The 18,665-nt window shown below is 52.8% G+C and overlaps 1 protein-coding gene across 1 annotated transcript; it reads left to right on the top strand.

Annotated features, from left to right (window-relative positions):
• Nucleotides 1-393: 393 nt before the first annotated feature.
• Nucleotides 394-16,280, top strand: LOC309568266 (E3 ubiquitin-protein ligase TRIM62). The gene is made up of 5 exons (XM_082273935.1): nt 394-858; nt 4,588-4,683; nt 5,476-5,732; nt 7,841-7,956; nt 15,333-16,280. Exons 1-5 carry the CDS (start codon nt 451-453, stop codon nt 15,881-15,883), a joined length of 1,428 nt encoding a protein of 475 aa, XP_082130061.1. The 5' UTR covers nt 394-450; the 3' UTR covers nt 15,884-16,280.
• Nucleotides 16,281-18,665: the final 2,385 nt, after the last annotated feature.

The raw sequence follows: 18,665 nt of genomic DNA, 5'->3' as shown, positions 1-18,665 counted from the left end.
CCTTATATATCCAGTATCCAGTATACCCCCTGGAACCGCCCATAGGCGTAGCCAGACTTTTTTTCTGCCTAGTGTCCTACTCCTGTAGGGGGCAGTATAACACAATTGTTCCGAAGATTAGAAGCTGTGTCCATCAATGAACATCAGAGAAATGGATTTTACGGTAAGTCAAAAATCCAATTTTTTTCATAGAGACAGCTCATTCTAATATCATGTGACTGTGGGGGAGGGGACATTAGAGTGTAAGCTCCTTGGATACAGAGACTGATGTGACTGGCTCAGTGATCTCTGTACAGCACTGCAGTATATGTCAGAGCTATATACATGTATAATGATAGTGTGACATTTTGGGTTGGTGTTTCTCTGTGGGTAGGACGTGTGAGGTGGAACGCGGTCTCTCCCTGTCGGTGGATCAGGTGTCTCGCGGTGCGGTCTCCTCCGGTCTCCGGAATGGCGTGCTGTCTGAAGGACGAGTTGCTGTGCTCCATCTGTCTCAGCATCTACCAGGACCCGGTGAGCTTTGGCTGTGAACATTATTTTTGCCGTAAATGCATCACGGAGCATTGGAGCCGCCAGAAGCACGGGGGTCCCCTGGACTGTCCAGAGTGCCGGAGAACCTTCTGTGAGCCCACCCTGTCCCCCAGCCTGAAGCTCTCCAATATCGTGGAAAGGTACTCGGCCTTCCCGCTGGACGCCATCCTTAGCGCCCAGCGCAGCTCCTTCCCCTGCAAGGATCACGACAAGGTGAAGCTCTTCTGCCTGACCGACAGAGCCGTGGTCTGCTTCTTCTGTGACGAGCCCTCCCTGCACGAGCAACACCAGGTCACCAACGTGGATGAGGCCTTCGAGGAACTGCAGGTGAGCAAGCGGCCCGCCACATCCTATGTTATGCTGCAGACCCAAACCGAGGGCTTTGAGCCCAACTCCTATATAGAGTGGGGAGGAGCCAAATCTCAGATGGGGGGGGGGGATTATCTCAGAGTGAATGGAGGGGCCTAATCTCAGAGTGAATGTGGGGTCTAATCTCAGAGTGGGTAGGGGGGGCCTAATCTCAGAGTGGGTAGGGGGGGGGCCTAATCTCAGAGTGGGTAGGGGGGGCCTAATCTCAGAGTGGGTAGGGGGGAGTGTGGAGGGGAGGAGCCTAATCTCCATCTCCATGTTCTGTCAGTGAGTGTGGAGGGGAAGCTGGGTCAGCACGGGCCCAGGATTTATGTAGTTGTCAGGAAGCCATACAATGAGAATAGCATGTCAGTGCAGAGGGGGAGCTGGGTCAGCACGGAGCCTGTCTGTGTCAGCCACAGACCCGGGACCGGCATACAATACAAATAAGTCAGAGAAAAGTGTGAAGTTTGTATCTGTGCGCATGTTTCGGTATCAGAATGTACTGAGAGGAAAGGATCAGCAATGGCAGCCGATGTGCGTCTCACATGACGGGTTCCCTTTAAATTGTCTCAGATTTGCGGTGGAGTCGCACTGAATGGAAATTTTGGTAAATTTAAGATTTTCTCGGCTGATACCGAAAATCACCGATTTCAAAAAATATATTTCTATAGAATTGTATCATATTCCACTTTATAATTAATATAATGAATTTATCACACATTTAGGAAAGCTCAGGAAAGACGCTTTGATTAATTTTAATGTAAATCGCAATCTTGCTGCATTTTTAGTCCTTTAAAATCCGCACCTCCCCATTGAAATCGCAGCAAGAACGCATCAATAAGGCTCCGTTCACACCTGGGCGTTCCGGTATTGCGGCAAAACACAAATAATGAGATGTCCCGCATTTCGCCATAATTCTGCGTGCAATTCCGGAATGCTCCGGTGTGAATGGAGCTTCACCCACCTGTGTTACGTTTTACAATCACGTGACCTATGAAACACGCCATAAATAAAATTGCGTGCGTTATCGCCGCCTTTTTCTCTATCGGTAAAATGCTGATAACACCCTTTTCAGTCGATATTTCGGCCGCGTTTGTAATTTCTGGTCTTCCATCCTGTGTAGAACGTTCCGGAACGCTCCAGTGATCGCCATCCAGTGGCGGCGGGCGGGTATGTGTCTCTATAGAGAGGTGCTGAGTGTTGGCAGCATGTACTGACATCACAAGTCCTGAGAGTAGTGCTGTAACCCTGCTGTGTGTACCACTAATCCTCTGCAATGCACTCTGACTGGCAGCTGGTGTGTTGGTGGCGGACTCTTGCCGAGTCAATTTGAGAGATATACTAAAACTGGCGCACTAAGAATCTGGTGCAGCTGTGCATGGCAGCCAATCAGCTTCTAAAGCAAGCTTCTTCAATTATTCTTTGACAATAAAACTTGCAAGCTGATTGGTTAGTATGGAGAGCTGCACCAGATTTAGTAACTCTTCCCCTAAGACACCTGTCTCTGTAACTGTCAGTGTGGTGTGCATGGCTGCCGTCTAACTGTCACTACTGCTGTGATTAATACACATTCATAGAACGGGATTCGTTCTCTCCTCCCCTACCCGTCACTTCCCTGTTCGCTCTGAGCCAGGCTCCTCCTCTACCCGTCGCTTCCCTGTCCACCAGGGTCCTCCTCTACCCACCACTTCCCTGTCCGCTCTGAGCCAGGTTCCTCCTCTACCCACCGCTTCCCTGTCCGCTCTGAGCCAGGGTCCTCCTTTACCCACCGCTTCCCTGTCCGATCTAAACTAGGCTCCTTCCCTACCTGCCCGCTTCCCTGTCCACTCTGAGTCAGGCTCTTTCCCTACCCGCCACTTCCCTGTCCGCTCTGAGCCAGGCTCCTCCTCTACCCACCGCTTCCCTGTCCGCTCTGTGCCAGCTCCTCCCCTACACACCACTTCCCTGTCTGCTCTGAGCCAGGCTCCTACCCACCTCTTCCTTGTCCACTTTGAGCCAGGCTCCTCCCCTACCCGTCGCTTCCCTGTCCGCTCTGAGCCAGGCTCCTCCTCTACCCGCAGCTTCCCTGTCCGCTCTGAGCCAGGCTCCTCCCCTACCCGCCACTTCCCTGTCCGCTCTGAGCCAGGCTCCTCCCCTATCTGCCACCTCTCTTTCGTTCTGAGCCTGGGTCCTCCCCTACCCGCCACCTCTCTGTCCGCTCTGAGCCAGGCTCCTACTTTACCGGCCACCTCTCTGTCCGCTCTGAGCCAGGCTCCTACTCTACCCGCCACCTCTCTGTCCGCTCTGAGCCAGGCTCCCACTCTACCCGCCACCTCTGTCCGCTCTGAGCCAGGCTCCCACTCTACCCGCCACCTCTGTCCGCTCTGAGCCAGGCTCCCACTCTACCCGCCACCTCTGTCCGCTCTGAGCCAGGCTCCTACTCTACCCGCCACCTCTCTGTCCGCTCTGAGCCAGGCTCCTACTCTACCCGCCACCTCTGTCCGCTCTGAGCCAGGCTCCTACTCTACCCGCCACCTCTGTCCGCTCTGAGCCAGGCTCCTACTCTACCCGCCACCTCTGTCCGCTCTGAGCCAGGCTCCTACTCTACCCGGCGCCTCCCCATCCGCTCTGAGCCAGGCTCCTACTCTACCCGCCACCTCTCTGTCCGCTCTGAGCCAGGCTCCCACTCTACCCGCCACCTCTGTCCACTCTGAGCCAGGCTCCCACTCTACCCGCCACCTCTGTCCGCTCTGAGCCAGGCTCCTACTCTACCCGCCACCTCTCTGTCCGCTCTGAGCCAGGCTCCTACTCTACCCGCCACCTCTGTCCGCTCTGAGCCAGGCTCCTACTCTACCCGCCACCTCTGTCCGCTCTGAGCCAGGCTCCTACTCTACCCGCCACCTCTGTCCGCTCTGAGCCAGGCTCCTACTCTACCCGCCACCTCTGTCCGCTCTGAGCCAGGCTCCTACTCTACCCGGCGCCTCCCCATCCGCTGTGAGCCTGTCACCCATTCAGTGGTCAGGGTTCAGCTTTCTGAGGTCATAGGGTGTTCCTTCCTTTGTGATGTCATCACAGGAGCAGACCTTCACAAGAACCCCCCGTATATTTCTGATTGGTTAAATCTAAACACGATGGGTCACGTGACACTGCAAGCTCCATACAGACTGGGATCCACGGGATTATTTGCTGCGTGAAATAAGGAGAGCCGACAACTCCAGTATTAGTGTTGGAATCCTTATTGGCTACATGATCGTGACAGAGCTATGTTCACATATATGCGTCGGCGGACATCGCATGTGATTGGGAGCGCACTGCTCTGCAAATTACATGCAATGTATGGCTATACAGATTGTATGGCTGAATTCGCATCGTATTCAGACCAAAGTCGTACAGTACAGGACCCTTTTTTGGTCCGCACTAGAATTGGATTGCATGAGTTCACACCAATGCGATCCGATTCTTGTCCTAACTGACAGTTGGCACTGCGATATGCGAACTGATCTGGGGGTGACTTTCGGGTAACTTTGTATTGACACCCCCAGCGATTTGCATATAACAATGTGAACTGCCTGCGAGTTGAATGCGATGTGGATTCGCAGGGTTTCCGCATCGCATATGTGTGACCCGGGACCCCCCTCCCCCCATGTGGTAGAACCTCTCAGAGGGGAGCAGACATTGTATTTAGGATGATGGTATCCGGCTCACCTCTCTATTGTCTCCCTCCAGCGAGAACTGAAGGAGCAGCTCCAGGCATTGCAGGAGAGCGCCAAGGGCCACACCGAGGCCCTCCAACTACTGAAGCGTCAGCTGGCCGAGACCAAGGTAAGAGAACGCCGATGGAAGAGATCTCTGTGTACCCGGCCTATCCTGCGTCTCCTCCCGGGGTGTGCAGCGGCACCCAGCCAGATATCATTCCACTTATGTTTTATAAGGAACCCTCCAGGTCATGCTGGAGAATCTCCATGGTGATATTGTGTCCCACCTGGGGGCCCCTAAACTGCCAGATCTCATGTGAGGGTCACATCAGTCCACTGGGGCAGGATCTGATTGTGCTGGGGGTCTGATAATAAACATCAAGTCAGTAATCAGTATGCAGGAAGAGGATCAGTCAGCCACGCCCCCTTTCTTCCTCTGCAATACAAGCCTGTGCGGGGGGTGTGGCTGTTACTCAGCTCTGCCAGCACAGAGCACTGCAGTGTCAGGACTGGGAACATGATTATATATAAAGATTTGAAGGCATTTCCCAGCAGGGATCAGTCAGCGAACATAATGGACAGGACTATGAAGAAACCAAAATAGGCAACTTCCTGCCCTGTCCTGTGCTGGCAGTGCTGAGTAACAGCCACACCCCCCACATAAGCTCGTAGTGCAGAGGAAGAGAGGGGGCGTGGCTGACTGGGCCTTTTACTGCATGCTGAGTATTGACATCACAATCCTAATAAGACCCCCGCACAGCTGCTGTGGCAGGAAAATGATGGGAGGAGTATGAAGATGGAGGACGTCAGTCTGACGCCATATCCATGTCAGTGACGTCTCCTGCTATGACCGCTTCTCTTTACCTGCAGTCCAGGTGGCGGGGATGTGTCACTCACCCTGTGTTTTCTCCCCCCCCAGTCCTCTGCCAAGAGCCTGCGTGCCACCATCAGCGAGGCCTTCGAGCACCTCCACCGACTGCTGCGAGAGCGCCAGAAGGCCATGCTGGAGGAGCTGGAGTCTGACACGGCCCGCACCCTGACCGACATCGAACACAAGGTCCAACGCTACAGCCAGCAACTGCGAAAGGTGCAGGAAGGGGTGCAAATCCTGCAGGAGCGCCTGGCGGAGGGCGACAAACACAACTTCCTGGCAGGGATCTCATCGCTGTCTGAGAGGTACCTATATGGGGGAGGGGGGAGCAGAAACCCATAGCAACCGTCCAAAAATAATTCAATTGCCATGATGGCTTCAGGTGTGCAGATCCCACACCATAGATCACCAACTATAGATCACACTTTATAGATCCCACACGTTATAATTCATCAACTATAGATCACCCACCATAGACCACTCACTATAGATCACCCACCATAGACCCCCCACTATAGACCCCCACTATAGATCACCCACTATAGACTACCACTATAGATCACCCACTATAGATCCAACACTTTATAATTCAACTATAGATCACCCACTTTATAGACCCCCCTGCCCACCATAGATCCCCCACTGTAGATCACTCACTATGAATCACTCACTATAGACCACTCACTATAGATCCCTCACTATAGACCAACCACTATAGATCACTCACTATGGATCACTAACTATAGACCCCCAACTATGGATCACCCACTGTAGACCACCAACTATAGACCAACCACTATAGACCATCCACTATTGATCAACCACTATAGATCACCCACTATGGATCACCCACTGTAGACCACCCACCATGGATCGCCCACCATAGACCACTCACCATAGATCCCCCACCTCAGATCACTCATAGACCCCCCACTATAGATCACACTTTATAGATCACAGATTATTTTTTCCACCTTTTCTCTTTGTTTGGTGTTGGACGTAGTGGGGGAGGGGTTAAAGCATCTGCTGATTATTTTACATGCAGTTTGATGTCCCCACTGATGGGATTTCCCATATTTTCTATCTCCGTGACAACACAGGAAGTGAGGAGTGATTTCCCCGTGGAAAAAATACGGGAAAGATTAATTCGGAGTCTGTGTTTTAACCTGGAATCTTGCCAACATCCCTAATGAATATTGAACAGTAGAAAACCCCTGAGGAGTGGGACTTTAAACGGCAAGAACCAGGACTTGAGTATGAAAGTAAAAAAGTTTTATTACAAATATTACAAAAGATGAATTGACAAAGACAAAAATAACATGTATCATAAAAACATGGTCATAAATACGTCTTGGAACCGAGAGAGTCTGAGATGTCTGGACCGGACTAGACGCGTTTCGGTCAGATTGCCTTTCTCGATAGTCCAGGAAACACCAGAGCTCAGACAGATATGCAGGACCTCTGTAGATTCCAGGACGGAAGACCAAGTGGATGGATCTTAACGGGTTAAGAAAAAACCTTCAGGTATCTTTGACCGTAAGTAATATGTGCCAAATTGGCTGGGTCTATATAGATAGACCTGAAATGATATATATGTACGGGCTTCAAAAGGGAAGTTAGATGGTTATAAACCAGATTAAAGTATAAATAGGTAATAACTTCACAGGTGACAGTGAAAGAGCCCCCCGATCAAAATTCCCACGAGGATCTCCAAAACGGGGTCAAAAACACAGGTCGTCTGTAGAGTTGGAATAGAGTAGGGATATCTCCAGATATTTATAGTGCTGGGCGTATTCAGCACTTGGTCCCTATACAGCCCTGTTCAGTTGAATAATGGCGGTTTTGAAGCCCGTACATATATATCATTTCAGGTCTATCTATATAGACCCAGCCAATTTGGCACATATTACTTATGGTCAAAGATACCTGAAGGTTTTTTCTTAACCCGTTAAGATCCATCCACTTGGTCTTCCGTTCTGGATTCTACAGAGGTCCTGCATATCTGTCTGAGCTCTGGTGTTTCCTGGACTATCGAGAAAGGCAATTTGACCGAAACGCGTCTAGTCCGGTCCAGACATCTCAGACTCTCTCGGTTCCAAGACGTATTTATGACCATGTTTTTATGATACATGTTATTTTTGTCTTTGTCAATTCATCTTTTGTAATATTTGTAATAAAACTTTTTTACTTTCATACTCAAGTCCTGGTTCTTGCCGTTTAAAGTCCCACTCCTCAGGGGTTTTCTACTGTTCGTGGAAAAAATACAGTTTGGGCAGGAGTTCCTCTTTAATGAATATCTCAGGCCGTGTGTAGAGGAAACGATTGCTCCCTCCGCGGCTTGGCTCTTGCTGTGATTGGCCGATCTGTAAATCGTATTTATTGACCCCGTTCCTTTTTTCTCCTCCCTCTCCAGGTTAAAGGGGAAGATTCACGAAACCAATCTGACCTACGAAGACTTCCCCACCTCCAAGTATATGGGGCCCCTGCAGTACACCATCTGGAAGTCGCTCTTCCAGGACATCCACCCGGGTAATAAGACCTTCCCTTCCTTGTCTCTAAATGGGCGAGCATTGTGGGAGGGGCTACTCGGAACAGCCACGATGATGAATAGGCGGTATAGCCAATCAGTTTTATTTTGTCTAATTGTACCTGGAGTGAGTCCCCTCCCCCCTCAGTGGGGAGGGAGAGGGGGAGGGCAGCATATTCCTACTTTTCCTAGAATGGGGACAATATGCACAAAAAATCAAAGGGAAGTTCCCGGGTGTGCTGGAAATATAGAACAGTTCAGACCGCCCAGAGGTCATTGCCAACCGCCCAGACTGCCCAGAGGTCATTGCCTGCCGTCCGCCCAGAGTTGCCTGCCGTCCGCCCAGAGTTGCCTGCCGTCCGCCCAGAGTTGCCCTGCCGTCCGCCCAGAGTTGCCCTGCCGTCCGCCCAGAGTTGCCCTGCCGTCCGCCCAGAGTTGCCCTGCCGTCCGCCCAGAGTTGCCCTGCCGTCCGCCCAGAGTTGCCTGCCGTCCGCCCAGAGTTGCCTGCCGTCCGCCCAGAGTTGCCTGCCGTCCGCCCAGAGTTGCCTGCCGTCCGCCCAGAGTTGCCTGCCGTCCGCCCAGATTTCCCTGCCGTCCGCCCAGAGTTGCCTGCCGTCCGCCCAGAGTTGCCTGCCCGTCCGCCCAGAGTTGCCTGCCCGTCCGCCCAGAGTTGCCTGCCCGTCCGCCCAGAGTTGCCTGCCCGTCCGCCCAGAGTTGCCTGCCCGTCCGCCCACAGTACACATGCATGTATGTCATCCAGCCTGTTCCGGTTTAGGGGTGCGCGGCACGCTGCTTCCACAACCGCTGTGTCCACCAGATACAGCAGATTGTGGATCCTGGCCGATTTCGGCAGCTGGGAGATCATGTGATCGCTAATTTAATAACAGCTGCATTTCCTATTGAGTAATGTTGTGATTGGCTCACAGCTATCACATGGTACCTGGGCTAATCACAACACCCTGCACCATGTGATTGCTGAGAGACAATCACAGATCACTAGTAATCACAGCTGTTATGAATGTAACCCATTAATGACCGTTCAAAACGATCATCATTGTAACAGCAATCAAAGTGTAAAAAATAAAAAATCCCTGATCACCCCCCCCCCCCCCCCCCTCAGAGTAGTACAGTGTTACTATGGTGACACTGACACTCTAATGTATGTATTAAAAAACAAAAAAAGCTAAAAGGAAAATAAACTTAGCCCCCGTTCACACTGGGGCGACCTGACAGGTCGCCGTAGGTCGCCTTCCATAGAGAAGCTATGGACCCGTTCTAATAGGAGCGACACAAGTCGCTCCGACTTAGATAAAGGGTCCGGAGCTTCTTTGGGGCGACCCGGAGCGACCTGCATAGACTTCAATGTTATGAAGTCCGTGCCGGCCGCTCCGAGGTCGCGGTGCGAGCAGCGCGCCGCGACCTTGGAGGTCACCCCGGGAAGTAGCGTCACCCCAGTGTGAACGGGGCCTTAAAGTTTTAAAAATTGAATAATTAATTTATTTTGTATTTATTTATTCTTTACATCTTGTCACGTCAGTGTCCCTGATCCCCGCCACGCCAGTCATATGATGACGCTGCACTGGTGACAGGATGTGAAAAAAAATGTAAAAAAATTTAATTTCTTAATTTTCTTAAAAAATGTAAAAAAAAAAAAAAAATTGCAACTTTAAAACAAAACGCCTTTTTCCTAATTACCTTGGACTTTCTACTTTCCAAAAAAGGGTGATTTGGGGGTATTTGTAATTTTGTACCATCTGCCATTTTCGGGCCTCAAGAAATGAAAATTGCCATCAATACATCAGGAATGATCGATTTTCAGTATAACTGTCATACAAACCAATCAATATATGTAAATTGGGATTTTTTTTTAACAAAGAAATGTAGAAGAATAATTTTTGGCCAAAATGTAATTTTATTGGATATTTTTTATATCAAAGTAGAAAATAACTTTTTTTTTTTTTTCAAAATTTTCTGTCTTTTTGCGTTTTATATAATTAAAAATAAACTGAAGAGGTGATCAAATACCACCAAAAGCTCTATTTTTCTTAAAAAAAATTATATAAATGTGTTGCATGACCGCGCAATTACAAGTTAAAGTAGTACAGTGCTGAATAGCAAGAAATGTCCTGGTCATGAAGTGGTTAATGTCAGCAACAAATCCGACTCACAGCGGGGATCACTTTGTATTCAGCCAGAGAAGTGCAGCTAGAGAAAGGAGACTGCACCCCACAGACAGACAAGGGAGACTGTGGGTGCAGTACAGACTCCTCCCCCCCCCCTCCGGGGACAGTCCAGATTCTGTACAGAATCTTCCCCCTGGGGACAGTCCAGGTTCTGTACAGACTCCTCCCCTCCGGGGACAGTCCAGGTTCTGTACAGACTCCTCCCCTCCGGGGACAGTCCAGGTTCTGTACAGACTCCTCCCCTCCGGGGACAGTCCAGGTTCTGTACAGACTCCTCCCCTCCAGGGACAGTCCAGGTTCTGTACAGACTCCTCCCCTCCAGGGACAGTCCAGGGTTTGTGCAGACTCCTCCCCCCGGGGGACAGTCCAGGGTCTGTACAGACTCCTCCCCTCCGGGGAAGTCCAAGTTCTGTACAGATGTGTTAACTCCCGACAGATTCAGTCCTAATGCAGAAGGACGGGTGAGGGTCAGAGGACGGGTGAAGGGCAAAGGACGGGTGAGGGTCAGAGGACGGGTTAAGGTCAGAGGACGGGTTAAGGTCATAGGAGACGGGTGAGGGGCAGAGAACGGGTTAAGGTCAGAGGAGACGGGTGAGGGTCAGAGGACGGGTTAAGGTCAGAGGAGACGGGTGAGGGTCAGAGGACGGGTTAAGGTCAGAGGAGACGGGTGAGGGGCAGAGAACGGGTTAAGGTCAGAGGAGACGGGTGAGGGGCAGAGAACGGGTTAAGGTCAGAGGAGACGGGTGAGGGGCAGAGAACGGGTTAAGGCAGAGGACGGGTGACGGCAGAGTTGTGGCCGGGGTGGTTTTTCTACTCGCTGTCACCAGGTGTGTCTGATTTATGTCAGGAGAAAGTTTGGGTGTGACAGGTGTGTGAGGGCGACGAGGCTCCTGCCTAGGGGAGAATCAGGCTGGGCCTGGCAGGTGACAAGTTTCTGTTTATATAGATTACTGAATACATAGAGGGAGGCCCTGTGTACAGCAGGCATAGATCTGACTTCAGACACACAATGCTTCCTCCCCAGTGAGCAGCTCCATCCCCAGCGCTCCCACCTCCTTCCCTCCCGCCGGGGGTCATGCCTGTCCTTCCCTCCCGCCGGGGGTCGTGCCTGTCCTTCCCTCTCCCAGGTGGTCATGCCTGTCCTTCCCTCACCACCACCCCCCCCCCCCCTCCCGCGGGGGTCGAGCCTGTCCTTCCCTCCCACGGGGGGTCGTGCCTGTCCTTCCCTCTCCCAGGGGGTTGTGCCTGTTGGGGTCATGCCTGTCCTTCCCTCCCGCCGGGGGTCGTGCCTGTCCTTCCCTCTCCCAGGTGGTCATGCCTGTCCTTCCCTCACCACCACCCCCCCCCCCTCCCGCGGGGGTCGAGCCTGTCCTTCCCTCCCATGGGGGGTCGTGCCTGTCCTTCCCTCTCCCAGGGGGTTGTGCCTGTTGGGGTCATGCCTGTCCTTCCCTCCCGCCGGGGGTCTTGCCTGTCCTTCCCTCCTCCTCCAGGGGGTCGTGCCTGTCCTTCCCTCCTCCTCCAGGGGGTCGTGCCTGTCCTTCCCTCTCGCCGCGGGTCGTGCCTGTCCTTCCCTCTCGCCGGGGGTCGTGCCTGTCCTTCCCTCTCCCAGGGGGTCGTGCCTGTCGGGGTCATGCCTGTCCTTCCCTCCCACCGGGGGTTGTGTCTGTCCTTCCCTCCTCCTCCAGGGGGTCGTGCCTGTCCTTCCCTCCTCCTCCAGGGGGTCGTGCCTGTCCTTCCCTCCTCCTCCAGGGGGTCGTGCCTGTCCTTCCCTCATCCTCCAGGGGGTCGTGCCTGTCCTTCCCTCCCGCCGGGGGGTCGTGCCTGTCCTTTCCTCCCGCCGGGGGTAGAGCCTGTCCTTCCCTCTCCCAGGAGGTCGTGCCTGTCCTTCCCCCCCCCCCCCCTCGCTGGGGGCCGTGCCTGTCCTTCCCTCTCCCAGGGGCCGTGCCTGTCCTTCCCTCTCCCAGGGGCCGTGCCTGTCCTTCCCTCTCCCAGGGGCCGTGCCTGTCCTTCCCTCTCCCAGGGGCCGTGCCTGTCCTTCCCGCTCCCAGGGGGTCTTGCCTGTCCTTACCCTCCCCACCCCCCTCGCCGGGGGTCGTGCCTGTCCTTCCCTCTCCCAGGGGTCGTGCCTGTCCTTCCCTCCCGCCGGGGGTCGTGCCTGTCCTTCCCTCCCGCCGGGGGTCGTGCCTGTCCTTCCCTCCCGCCGGGGGTCGTGCCTGTCCTTCCCTCTCGCCGGGGGTCGTGCCTGTCCTTCCCTCTCGCCGGGGGTCGTGCCTGTCCTTCCCTCCCGCCGGGGGTCGTGCCTGTCCTTCCCTCTCGCCGGGGGTCGTGCCTGTCCTTCCCTCTCCCAGGGGTCGTGCCTGTCCTTCCCTCCCGCCGGGGGTCGTGCCTGTCCTTCCCTCCCGCCGGGGGTCGTGCCTGTCCTTCCCTCTCGCCGGGGGTCGTGCCTGTCCTTTCCTCTCGCCGGGGGTCGTGCCTGTCCTTCCCTCTCCCAGGGGTCATGCCTGTCCTTCCCTCCCGCCGGGGGTCGTGCCTGTCCTTCCCTCTCGCCGGGGGTCGTGCCTGTCCTTCCCTCTCGCCGGGGGTCGTGCCTGTCCTTCCCTCCACTCTTCAGACACAAAAACAGGAAAAGTAGAGGTGATGAACATCAATGTCCCGGCATTCACACGGTCTGGCATCTCTGGCATTGTCCTCAGGTTTGCTGCGCTGGGAATGTGGTGCTGGGTCACATACCAGTAGGGGAGTCTGTGTGTTTCAGGCAATGTCCGGGTTCAGTATTTCTTCTTCCGTCATCAAAGTAAAGGCGGACTCCAGTACTTGGCACTCATTTTAATGGTTTGTATGAAGTGTAGTGACTTAGCCACATCATTTATCTGTAGGACAGGAGCGGGTAAGGAGAGATAAAATCCTGGCAGTGTATCTGACTGGCCTGGAAGGGAGTGAACGTCTCCCCAGCGGGTACTGTCCAGGAAATACTTGTTTCCGTAGAGAACAATAGAAACCGACCAAAAACAGTGGGGGCTGAAAAGTCTCCGCGTCTTTCCTACCTGAATTCTGTACATTGTCCTATTCATGGCACCGACCTCAGGAGAATCCTTCTGTCCTTATACCGGGATTCACAGCTCATTCACCTCATTCTCCGTCCTTGTAGCGGGATTCACAGCTCATTCACCTCATTCTCCGTCCTTGTAGCGGGATTCACAGCTCATTCACCTCCCCCTCTGTCCTTATACCGGGATTCACTAATCATTCACCTCATTCTCCATCCTTGTAGCGGGATTCACAGCTCATTCACCTCCCCCTCTGTCCTTATACCGGGATTCACTAATCATTCACCTCATTCTCCATCCTTGTAGCGGGATTCACAGCTCATTCACCTCCCCCCTCTGTCCTTCTACCGGGATTCACAGCTCATTCACCTCCCCCTCTGTCCTTATACCGGGATTCACAGCTCATTCACCAACCCCCTCTGTCCTTATACTGGGATTCACAGCTCATTCACCTCCCCCTCTGTCCTTATACCGGGATTCACATCTCATTCACCTCCCCCTCTGACCTTATACCGGTATTCACAGCTCATTCACCTCCCCCTCTGTCCTAATACCGGGATTCACAGCTCATTCACCTCCCCCTCTGTCCTTATACTGGGATTTACAGCTCATTCACCTCCCCCTCTGTCCTTATACCGGGATTCACAGCTCATTCACCTCCCCCTCTGTCCTTGTAGTAGCGGGGTTCACAGCTCATTCACCTAATTTTCTGTCCTAGTAGCGAGAGTCACAGCTCATTCACCTCCCTCTCTGTCCTTATACTGGGATTCACAGCTCATTCACCTCCTCCTCTGTCCTTGTAGTAGCAGGGTTCACAGCTCATTCACCTCCTCCTTCCCCCCCTGCAGCAGGATTCACATCTCATTCACCACCTCCTTTCCCCAGTAGTGGGATTCAAAGCTCATTCACCACCTCCTTTCCCCAGTAGTGGGATTCAAAGCTCATTTACCACCTCCTTTCCCCCAGTAGCGGGATTCACATCTCATTCACCTCCTCCTTTCCCCCTGTAGCGGGATTCACAGCTCATTCACCTCCCCCTTTCCTCCTGTAGCAGGATTCACATCTCATTCACCTCCTCATTTCCCCCAGTAGCAGGGATTCACATCTCATTCGCCTCCCCCTTTCCCCCTGTAGCGGGATTCACATCACATTCACCTCCTCCTTTCCCCAGTAGCGGGATTCACATCACATTCACCTCCTCATTTCCCCAGTAGCGGGATTCACATCTCATTCACCTCCTCCTTTCCCCCGGTAGCGGGATTCAAAGCTCATTCACCACCTCCTTTCCCCCAGTAGTGGGATTCACATCTCATTCACCTCCTCCTTTCCCCGGTAGCGGGATTCACATCTCATTCACCTCCTCCTTTCCCCCGGTAGCGGGATTCAAAGCTCATTCACCACCTCCTTTCCCCCAGTAGCGGGATTCACATCTCATTCACTTCATTTCCCCCAGTAGCAGGTATTCACATCTCATTCACCTCCTCCTTTCCCCCAGTAGCGGGATTCACATCTCATTCACCTCCTCCTTTCCCCCGGTAGCGGGATTCACATCTCATTCACCTCCTCCTTTCCCCCGGTAGCGGGATTCACATCTCATTCACCTCCTCCTTTCCCCCGGTAGCGGGATTCAAAGCTCATTCACCACCTCCTTTCCCCCAGTAGCGGGATTCACATCTCATTCACTTCATTTCCCCCAGTAGCAGGTATTCACATCTCATTCACCTCCTCCTTTCCCCCAGTAGCGGGATTCACATCTCATTCACCTCCTCCTTTCCCCCGGTAGCGGGATTCACATCTCATTCACCTCCTCCTTTCCCCCGGTAGCGGGATTCACATCTCATTCACCTCCTCCTTTCCTCCGGTAGCGGGATTCACATCTCATTCACCTCCTCCTTTCCCCCAGTAGCGGGATTCACATCTCATTCACCTCCTCCTTTCCCCCAGTAGCAGGGATTCACATCTCATTCACCTCCTCCTTTCCCCCAGTAGCAGGGATTCACATCTCATTCACCTCCTCCTTTCCCCCAGTAGCGGGATTCACATCTCATTCACCTCCTCCTTTCCCCCCGTAGCGGGATTCACATCTCATTCACCTCCTCCTTTCCCCCAGTAACGGGATGTCCCCTAAATCTTTTATGTTCTCCTCAGTGCCCGCAGCGTTGACGTTGGACCCGGTGACCGCCCACCAGCGCCTGATCCTATCGGATGACTGTACAATCGTGGCGTACGGTAACTTGCACCCTCAGCCGCTGCAGGACTCTCCGAAGCGCTTTGACGTGGAGGTGTCGGTGTTGGGCTCGCAGGTCTTCGATGGAGGCGTCCATTACTGGGAGGTGGTCGTCTCCGATAAGACGCAGTGGATGATTGGACTGGCTCATGAAGCCGTGAGCCGCAAGGGAAGTATCCAGATCCAGCCCGGAAAAGGCTTCTACTGCATCGTGATGCATGATGGGAACCGGTACAGCGCCTGCACTGAGCCCTGGACCCGACTCAACGTCAAGAGCAAGTTAGAGAAAGTTGGGGTCTATCTGGACTATGATAAGGGTCTCCTCATCTTCTACAATGCCGACGACATGTCCTGGCTATACACCTTCCGGGAGAAATTCCCCGGAAGACTGTGTTCATATTTCAGCCCTGGGCAGAGCCACGCCAACGGCAAGAATGTACAACCGCTACGCATCAACACGGTGCGAATATAGCAATGTGTGCCCCCCCCAGCCCCCACCATGCTGCTGCCTGTCCAGGTGGAGGGAGGGATCCCATACTTAGATAGAAATAAAATCTCTCCATCATCCATTGAGGGACACAGGAATTCAGAACAGTCGGGTGACACTGCTGCTTGCAGGAGGTGGAGACCTTAGAAAAAGTTGTAAACCAGCCCCCGTATGCCCCATCCACCACCCAGCTGGGGTTGGATGCCTTCTCTTCAGCTCTTCTGAAACAAAAGTCAAACTTCTTGCTTCTCCTACTGTGTAGGTGTTTAGGTGAATCAGTCTGGGGTCACAGTATGCCTTCACACCCTCCTATGGTTGTTAGGGTGCCCCCTGAGCCCCGCTGGCTTCAGGGTTGGCACCCCGGGGTTGCTCCCAGTCTCAGGAGTCTTTTTGATTATATCAGCCTTTCTCAACCTTTTGACCCCCATAGGAACCCTTGAAATAATTTCCAGGTCTCAGGGAACCCCTGCTAAGTCCATTGGGGGGAGGGGGGTCTTCAGGAAGATGTCCCTTACATTGGTGTTTGTTCTACCAGTTTTGGTGGTTTCTTGTACTGGTGAGAACTCAGTGCTCCTTCGGAGGGAGTCATTAAACTTGGTCCTGGTCTGAGCATCAGGTTGGTCCTCTGTGGCCTCCGTTGGTGCTTGGCAGGGACTTCTCCTCAGCTAGTTCAGATTTGGTCCTCCTGGTAGTCATGTGTTACAGAGAGCTCCTGGTCCCTTCTTAGTTCTGTCAGTGGCTACTGCTGACCCCCCAACTGGACTGCTCTTGGACATCCCGGCTGCTTCTGAATTCCTGTGCTCATCAATGGATGATTCTTGTACCTACCTTAAAATCCATTTCTTGGAATGTCCCACCCTTCTGTGTTTTTTGCTGGCCCTGTGTCCTGCTGGGCACAGGGGGTGTTATGCCAAGGCTGGCTTACAACTTTAATGTTTGCCGGTATCCACATCTCCTGTAGACAGCACTATAACCCAACTGTGGATGAATTCCTCCGTCCCTCAATGGACTCCAAGGAAAATATTTTAGGGTAGGTTCAAAAAAAATATTTAGCCTATAATATAAGAGGACCAATGAAAGTATAGCAGGCGTGGATCAGTGCACGGAGGCCCCACCCCTTCAGGACTGACTCCTATAATATGAAGACCAATGAAAGTATAGCAGGCGTGGATCAGTGTAGGGAGGCCCCACCCCTTCAGGACTGACTCCTATAATATGAGGACCAATGAAAGTATAGCAGGCGTGGATCAGTGTAGGGAGGCCCCACCCCTTCAGGACTGACTCCTATAATATGAGGACCAATGAAAGTATAGCAGGCGTGGATCAGTGTAGGGAGGCCCCACCCCTTCAGGACTGACTCCTATAATATGAGGACCAATGAAAGTATAGCAGGCGTGGATCAGTGTAGGGAGGCCCCACCCCTTCAGGACTGACTCCTATAATATGAGGACCAATGAAAGTATAGCATGCATGGATCAGTGCACAGAGGCCCCACCCCTTCAGGACTGACTCCTATAATATGAGGACCAATGAAAGTATAGCAGGCGTGGATCAGTGTAGGGAGGCCCCACCCCTTCAGGACTGACTCCTATAATATGAGGACCAATGAAAGTATAGCATGCATGGATCAGTGCACAGAGGCCCCACCCCTTCAGGACTGACTCCTATAATATGAGGACCAATGAAAGTATAGCAGGCGTGGATCAGTGTAGGGAGGCCCCACCCCTTCAGGACTGACTCCTATAATATGAGGACCAATGAAAGTATAGCAGGCGTGGATAAGTGTAGGGAGGCCCCGCCCCTTCAGGACTGACTCCTATAATATAAAAGGACCAATGAAAGTATAGCAGGCGTGGATCAGTGTAGGGAGGCCCCACCCCTTCAGGACTGACTCCTATAATATGAGGACCAATGAAAGTATAGCAGGCGTGGATCAGTGTAGGGAGGCCCCACCCCTTCAGGACTGACTCCTATAATATAAAAGGACCAATGAAAGTATCACAGTCGTAGATTAGTTCAGAGGCCCTGCCCTTCTATGAATCCCAGAGTCCAGAATGTCCGTCTACATGGCCACATTGGAAAGTTCACATATAATTAGAAGGATGGGAGTCGTATTCTCATGACCAGAAATAGACGGGCTGTTCAGAGTAGAGGATTCTGGGTAGAGGATTCTGGGAAGACTTCTTTTATACGGCTCAGATTCCTGGATCTGATCTTTTCCCGACTGCGGAGGCCTAATGGTAAAAAGGGCTAATTTTCTGCCTGCCCGATGTGTTCAGATAATGTACCCAACCTGTCCCACAGCCAGCGAATGAAGGACCAATGTGAGGCGGATGTGTAAGGATCAGCCCGGCTCCAACAAACTGTATTTGGTTTGGATGGAGGGAGGGGTGTGGGTTTGGTTTGGATGGAGGGAGGGGTGTGGGTTTGGTTTGGATGGAGGGAGGGGTGTGGGTTTGGTTTGGATGGAGGGAGGGGTGTGGGTTGTGTTGATGTCTGTGCCCCCAGGGGGGAGATGTTATCCCCGCACTTTTCTTTAGGACAGAATGGGGCACAAAGAAAACCTCTCCACTGAGGTCACAGACAGAAATGTTATATCTCTCCCCCTATGCTATCCAAAAATATAAAGCTGAACTCCACCTAAAAAATATGAATAGCCCACTGAAAGCATAATAAATGTGTTTGCTGCAATACTCACATTCAATCCTCAGCTGCTCCCCACAGTATCACCTTTCTGCCACTAGATGTCCTCAGTTTTCAGGGTTGA

The sequence above is a fragment of the Pelophylax lessonae genome, assembly GCF_965119305.1.
Source record: "Pelophylax lessonae genome assembly, chromosome: 12".
Classification (NCBI taxonomy): domain Eukaryota; kingdom Metazoa; phylum Chordata; class Amphibia; order Anura; family Ranidae; genus Pelophylax; species Pelophylax lessonae.
This window is presented reverse-complemented; position numbering and strand designations above follow the sequence as displayed.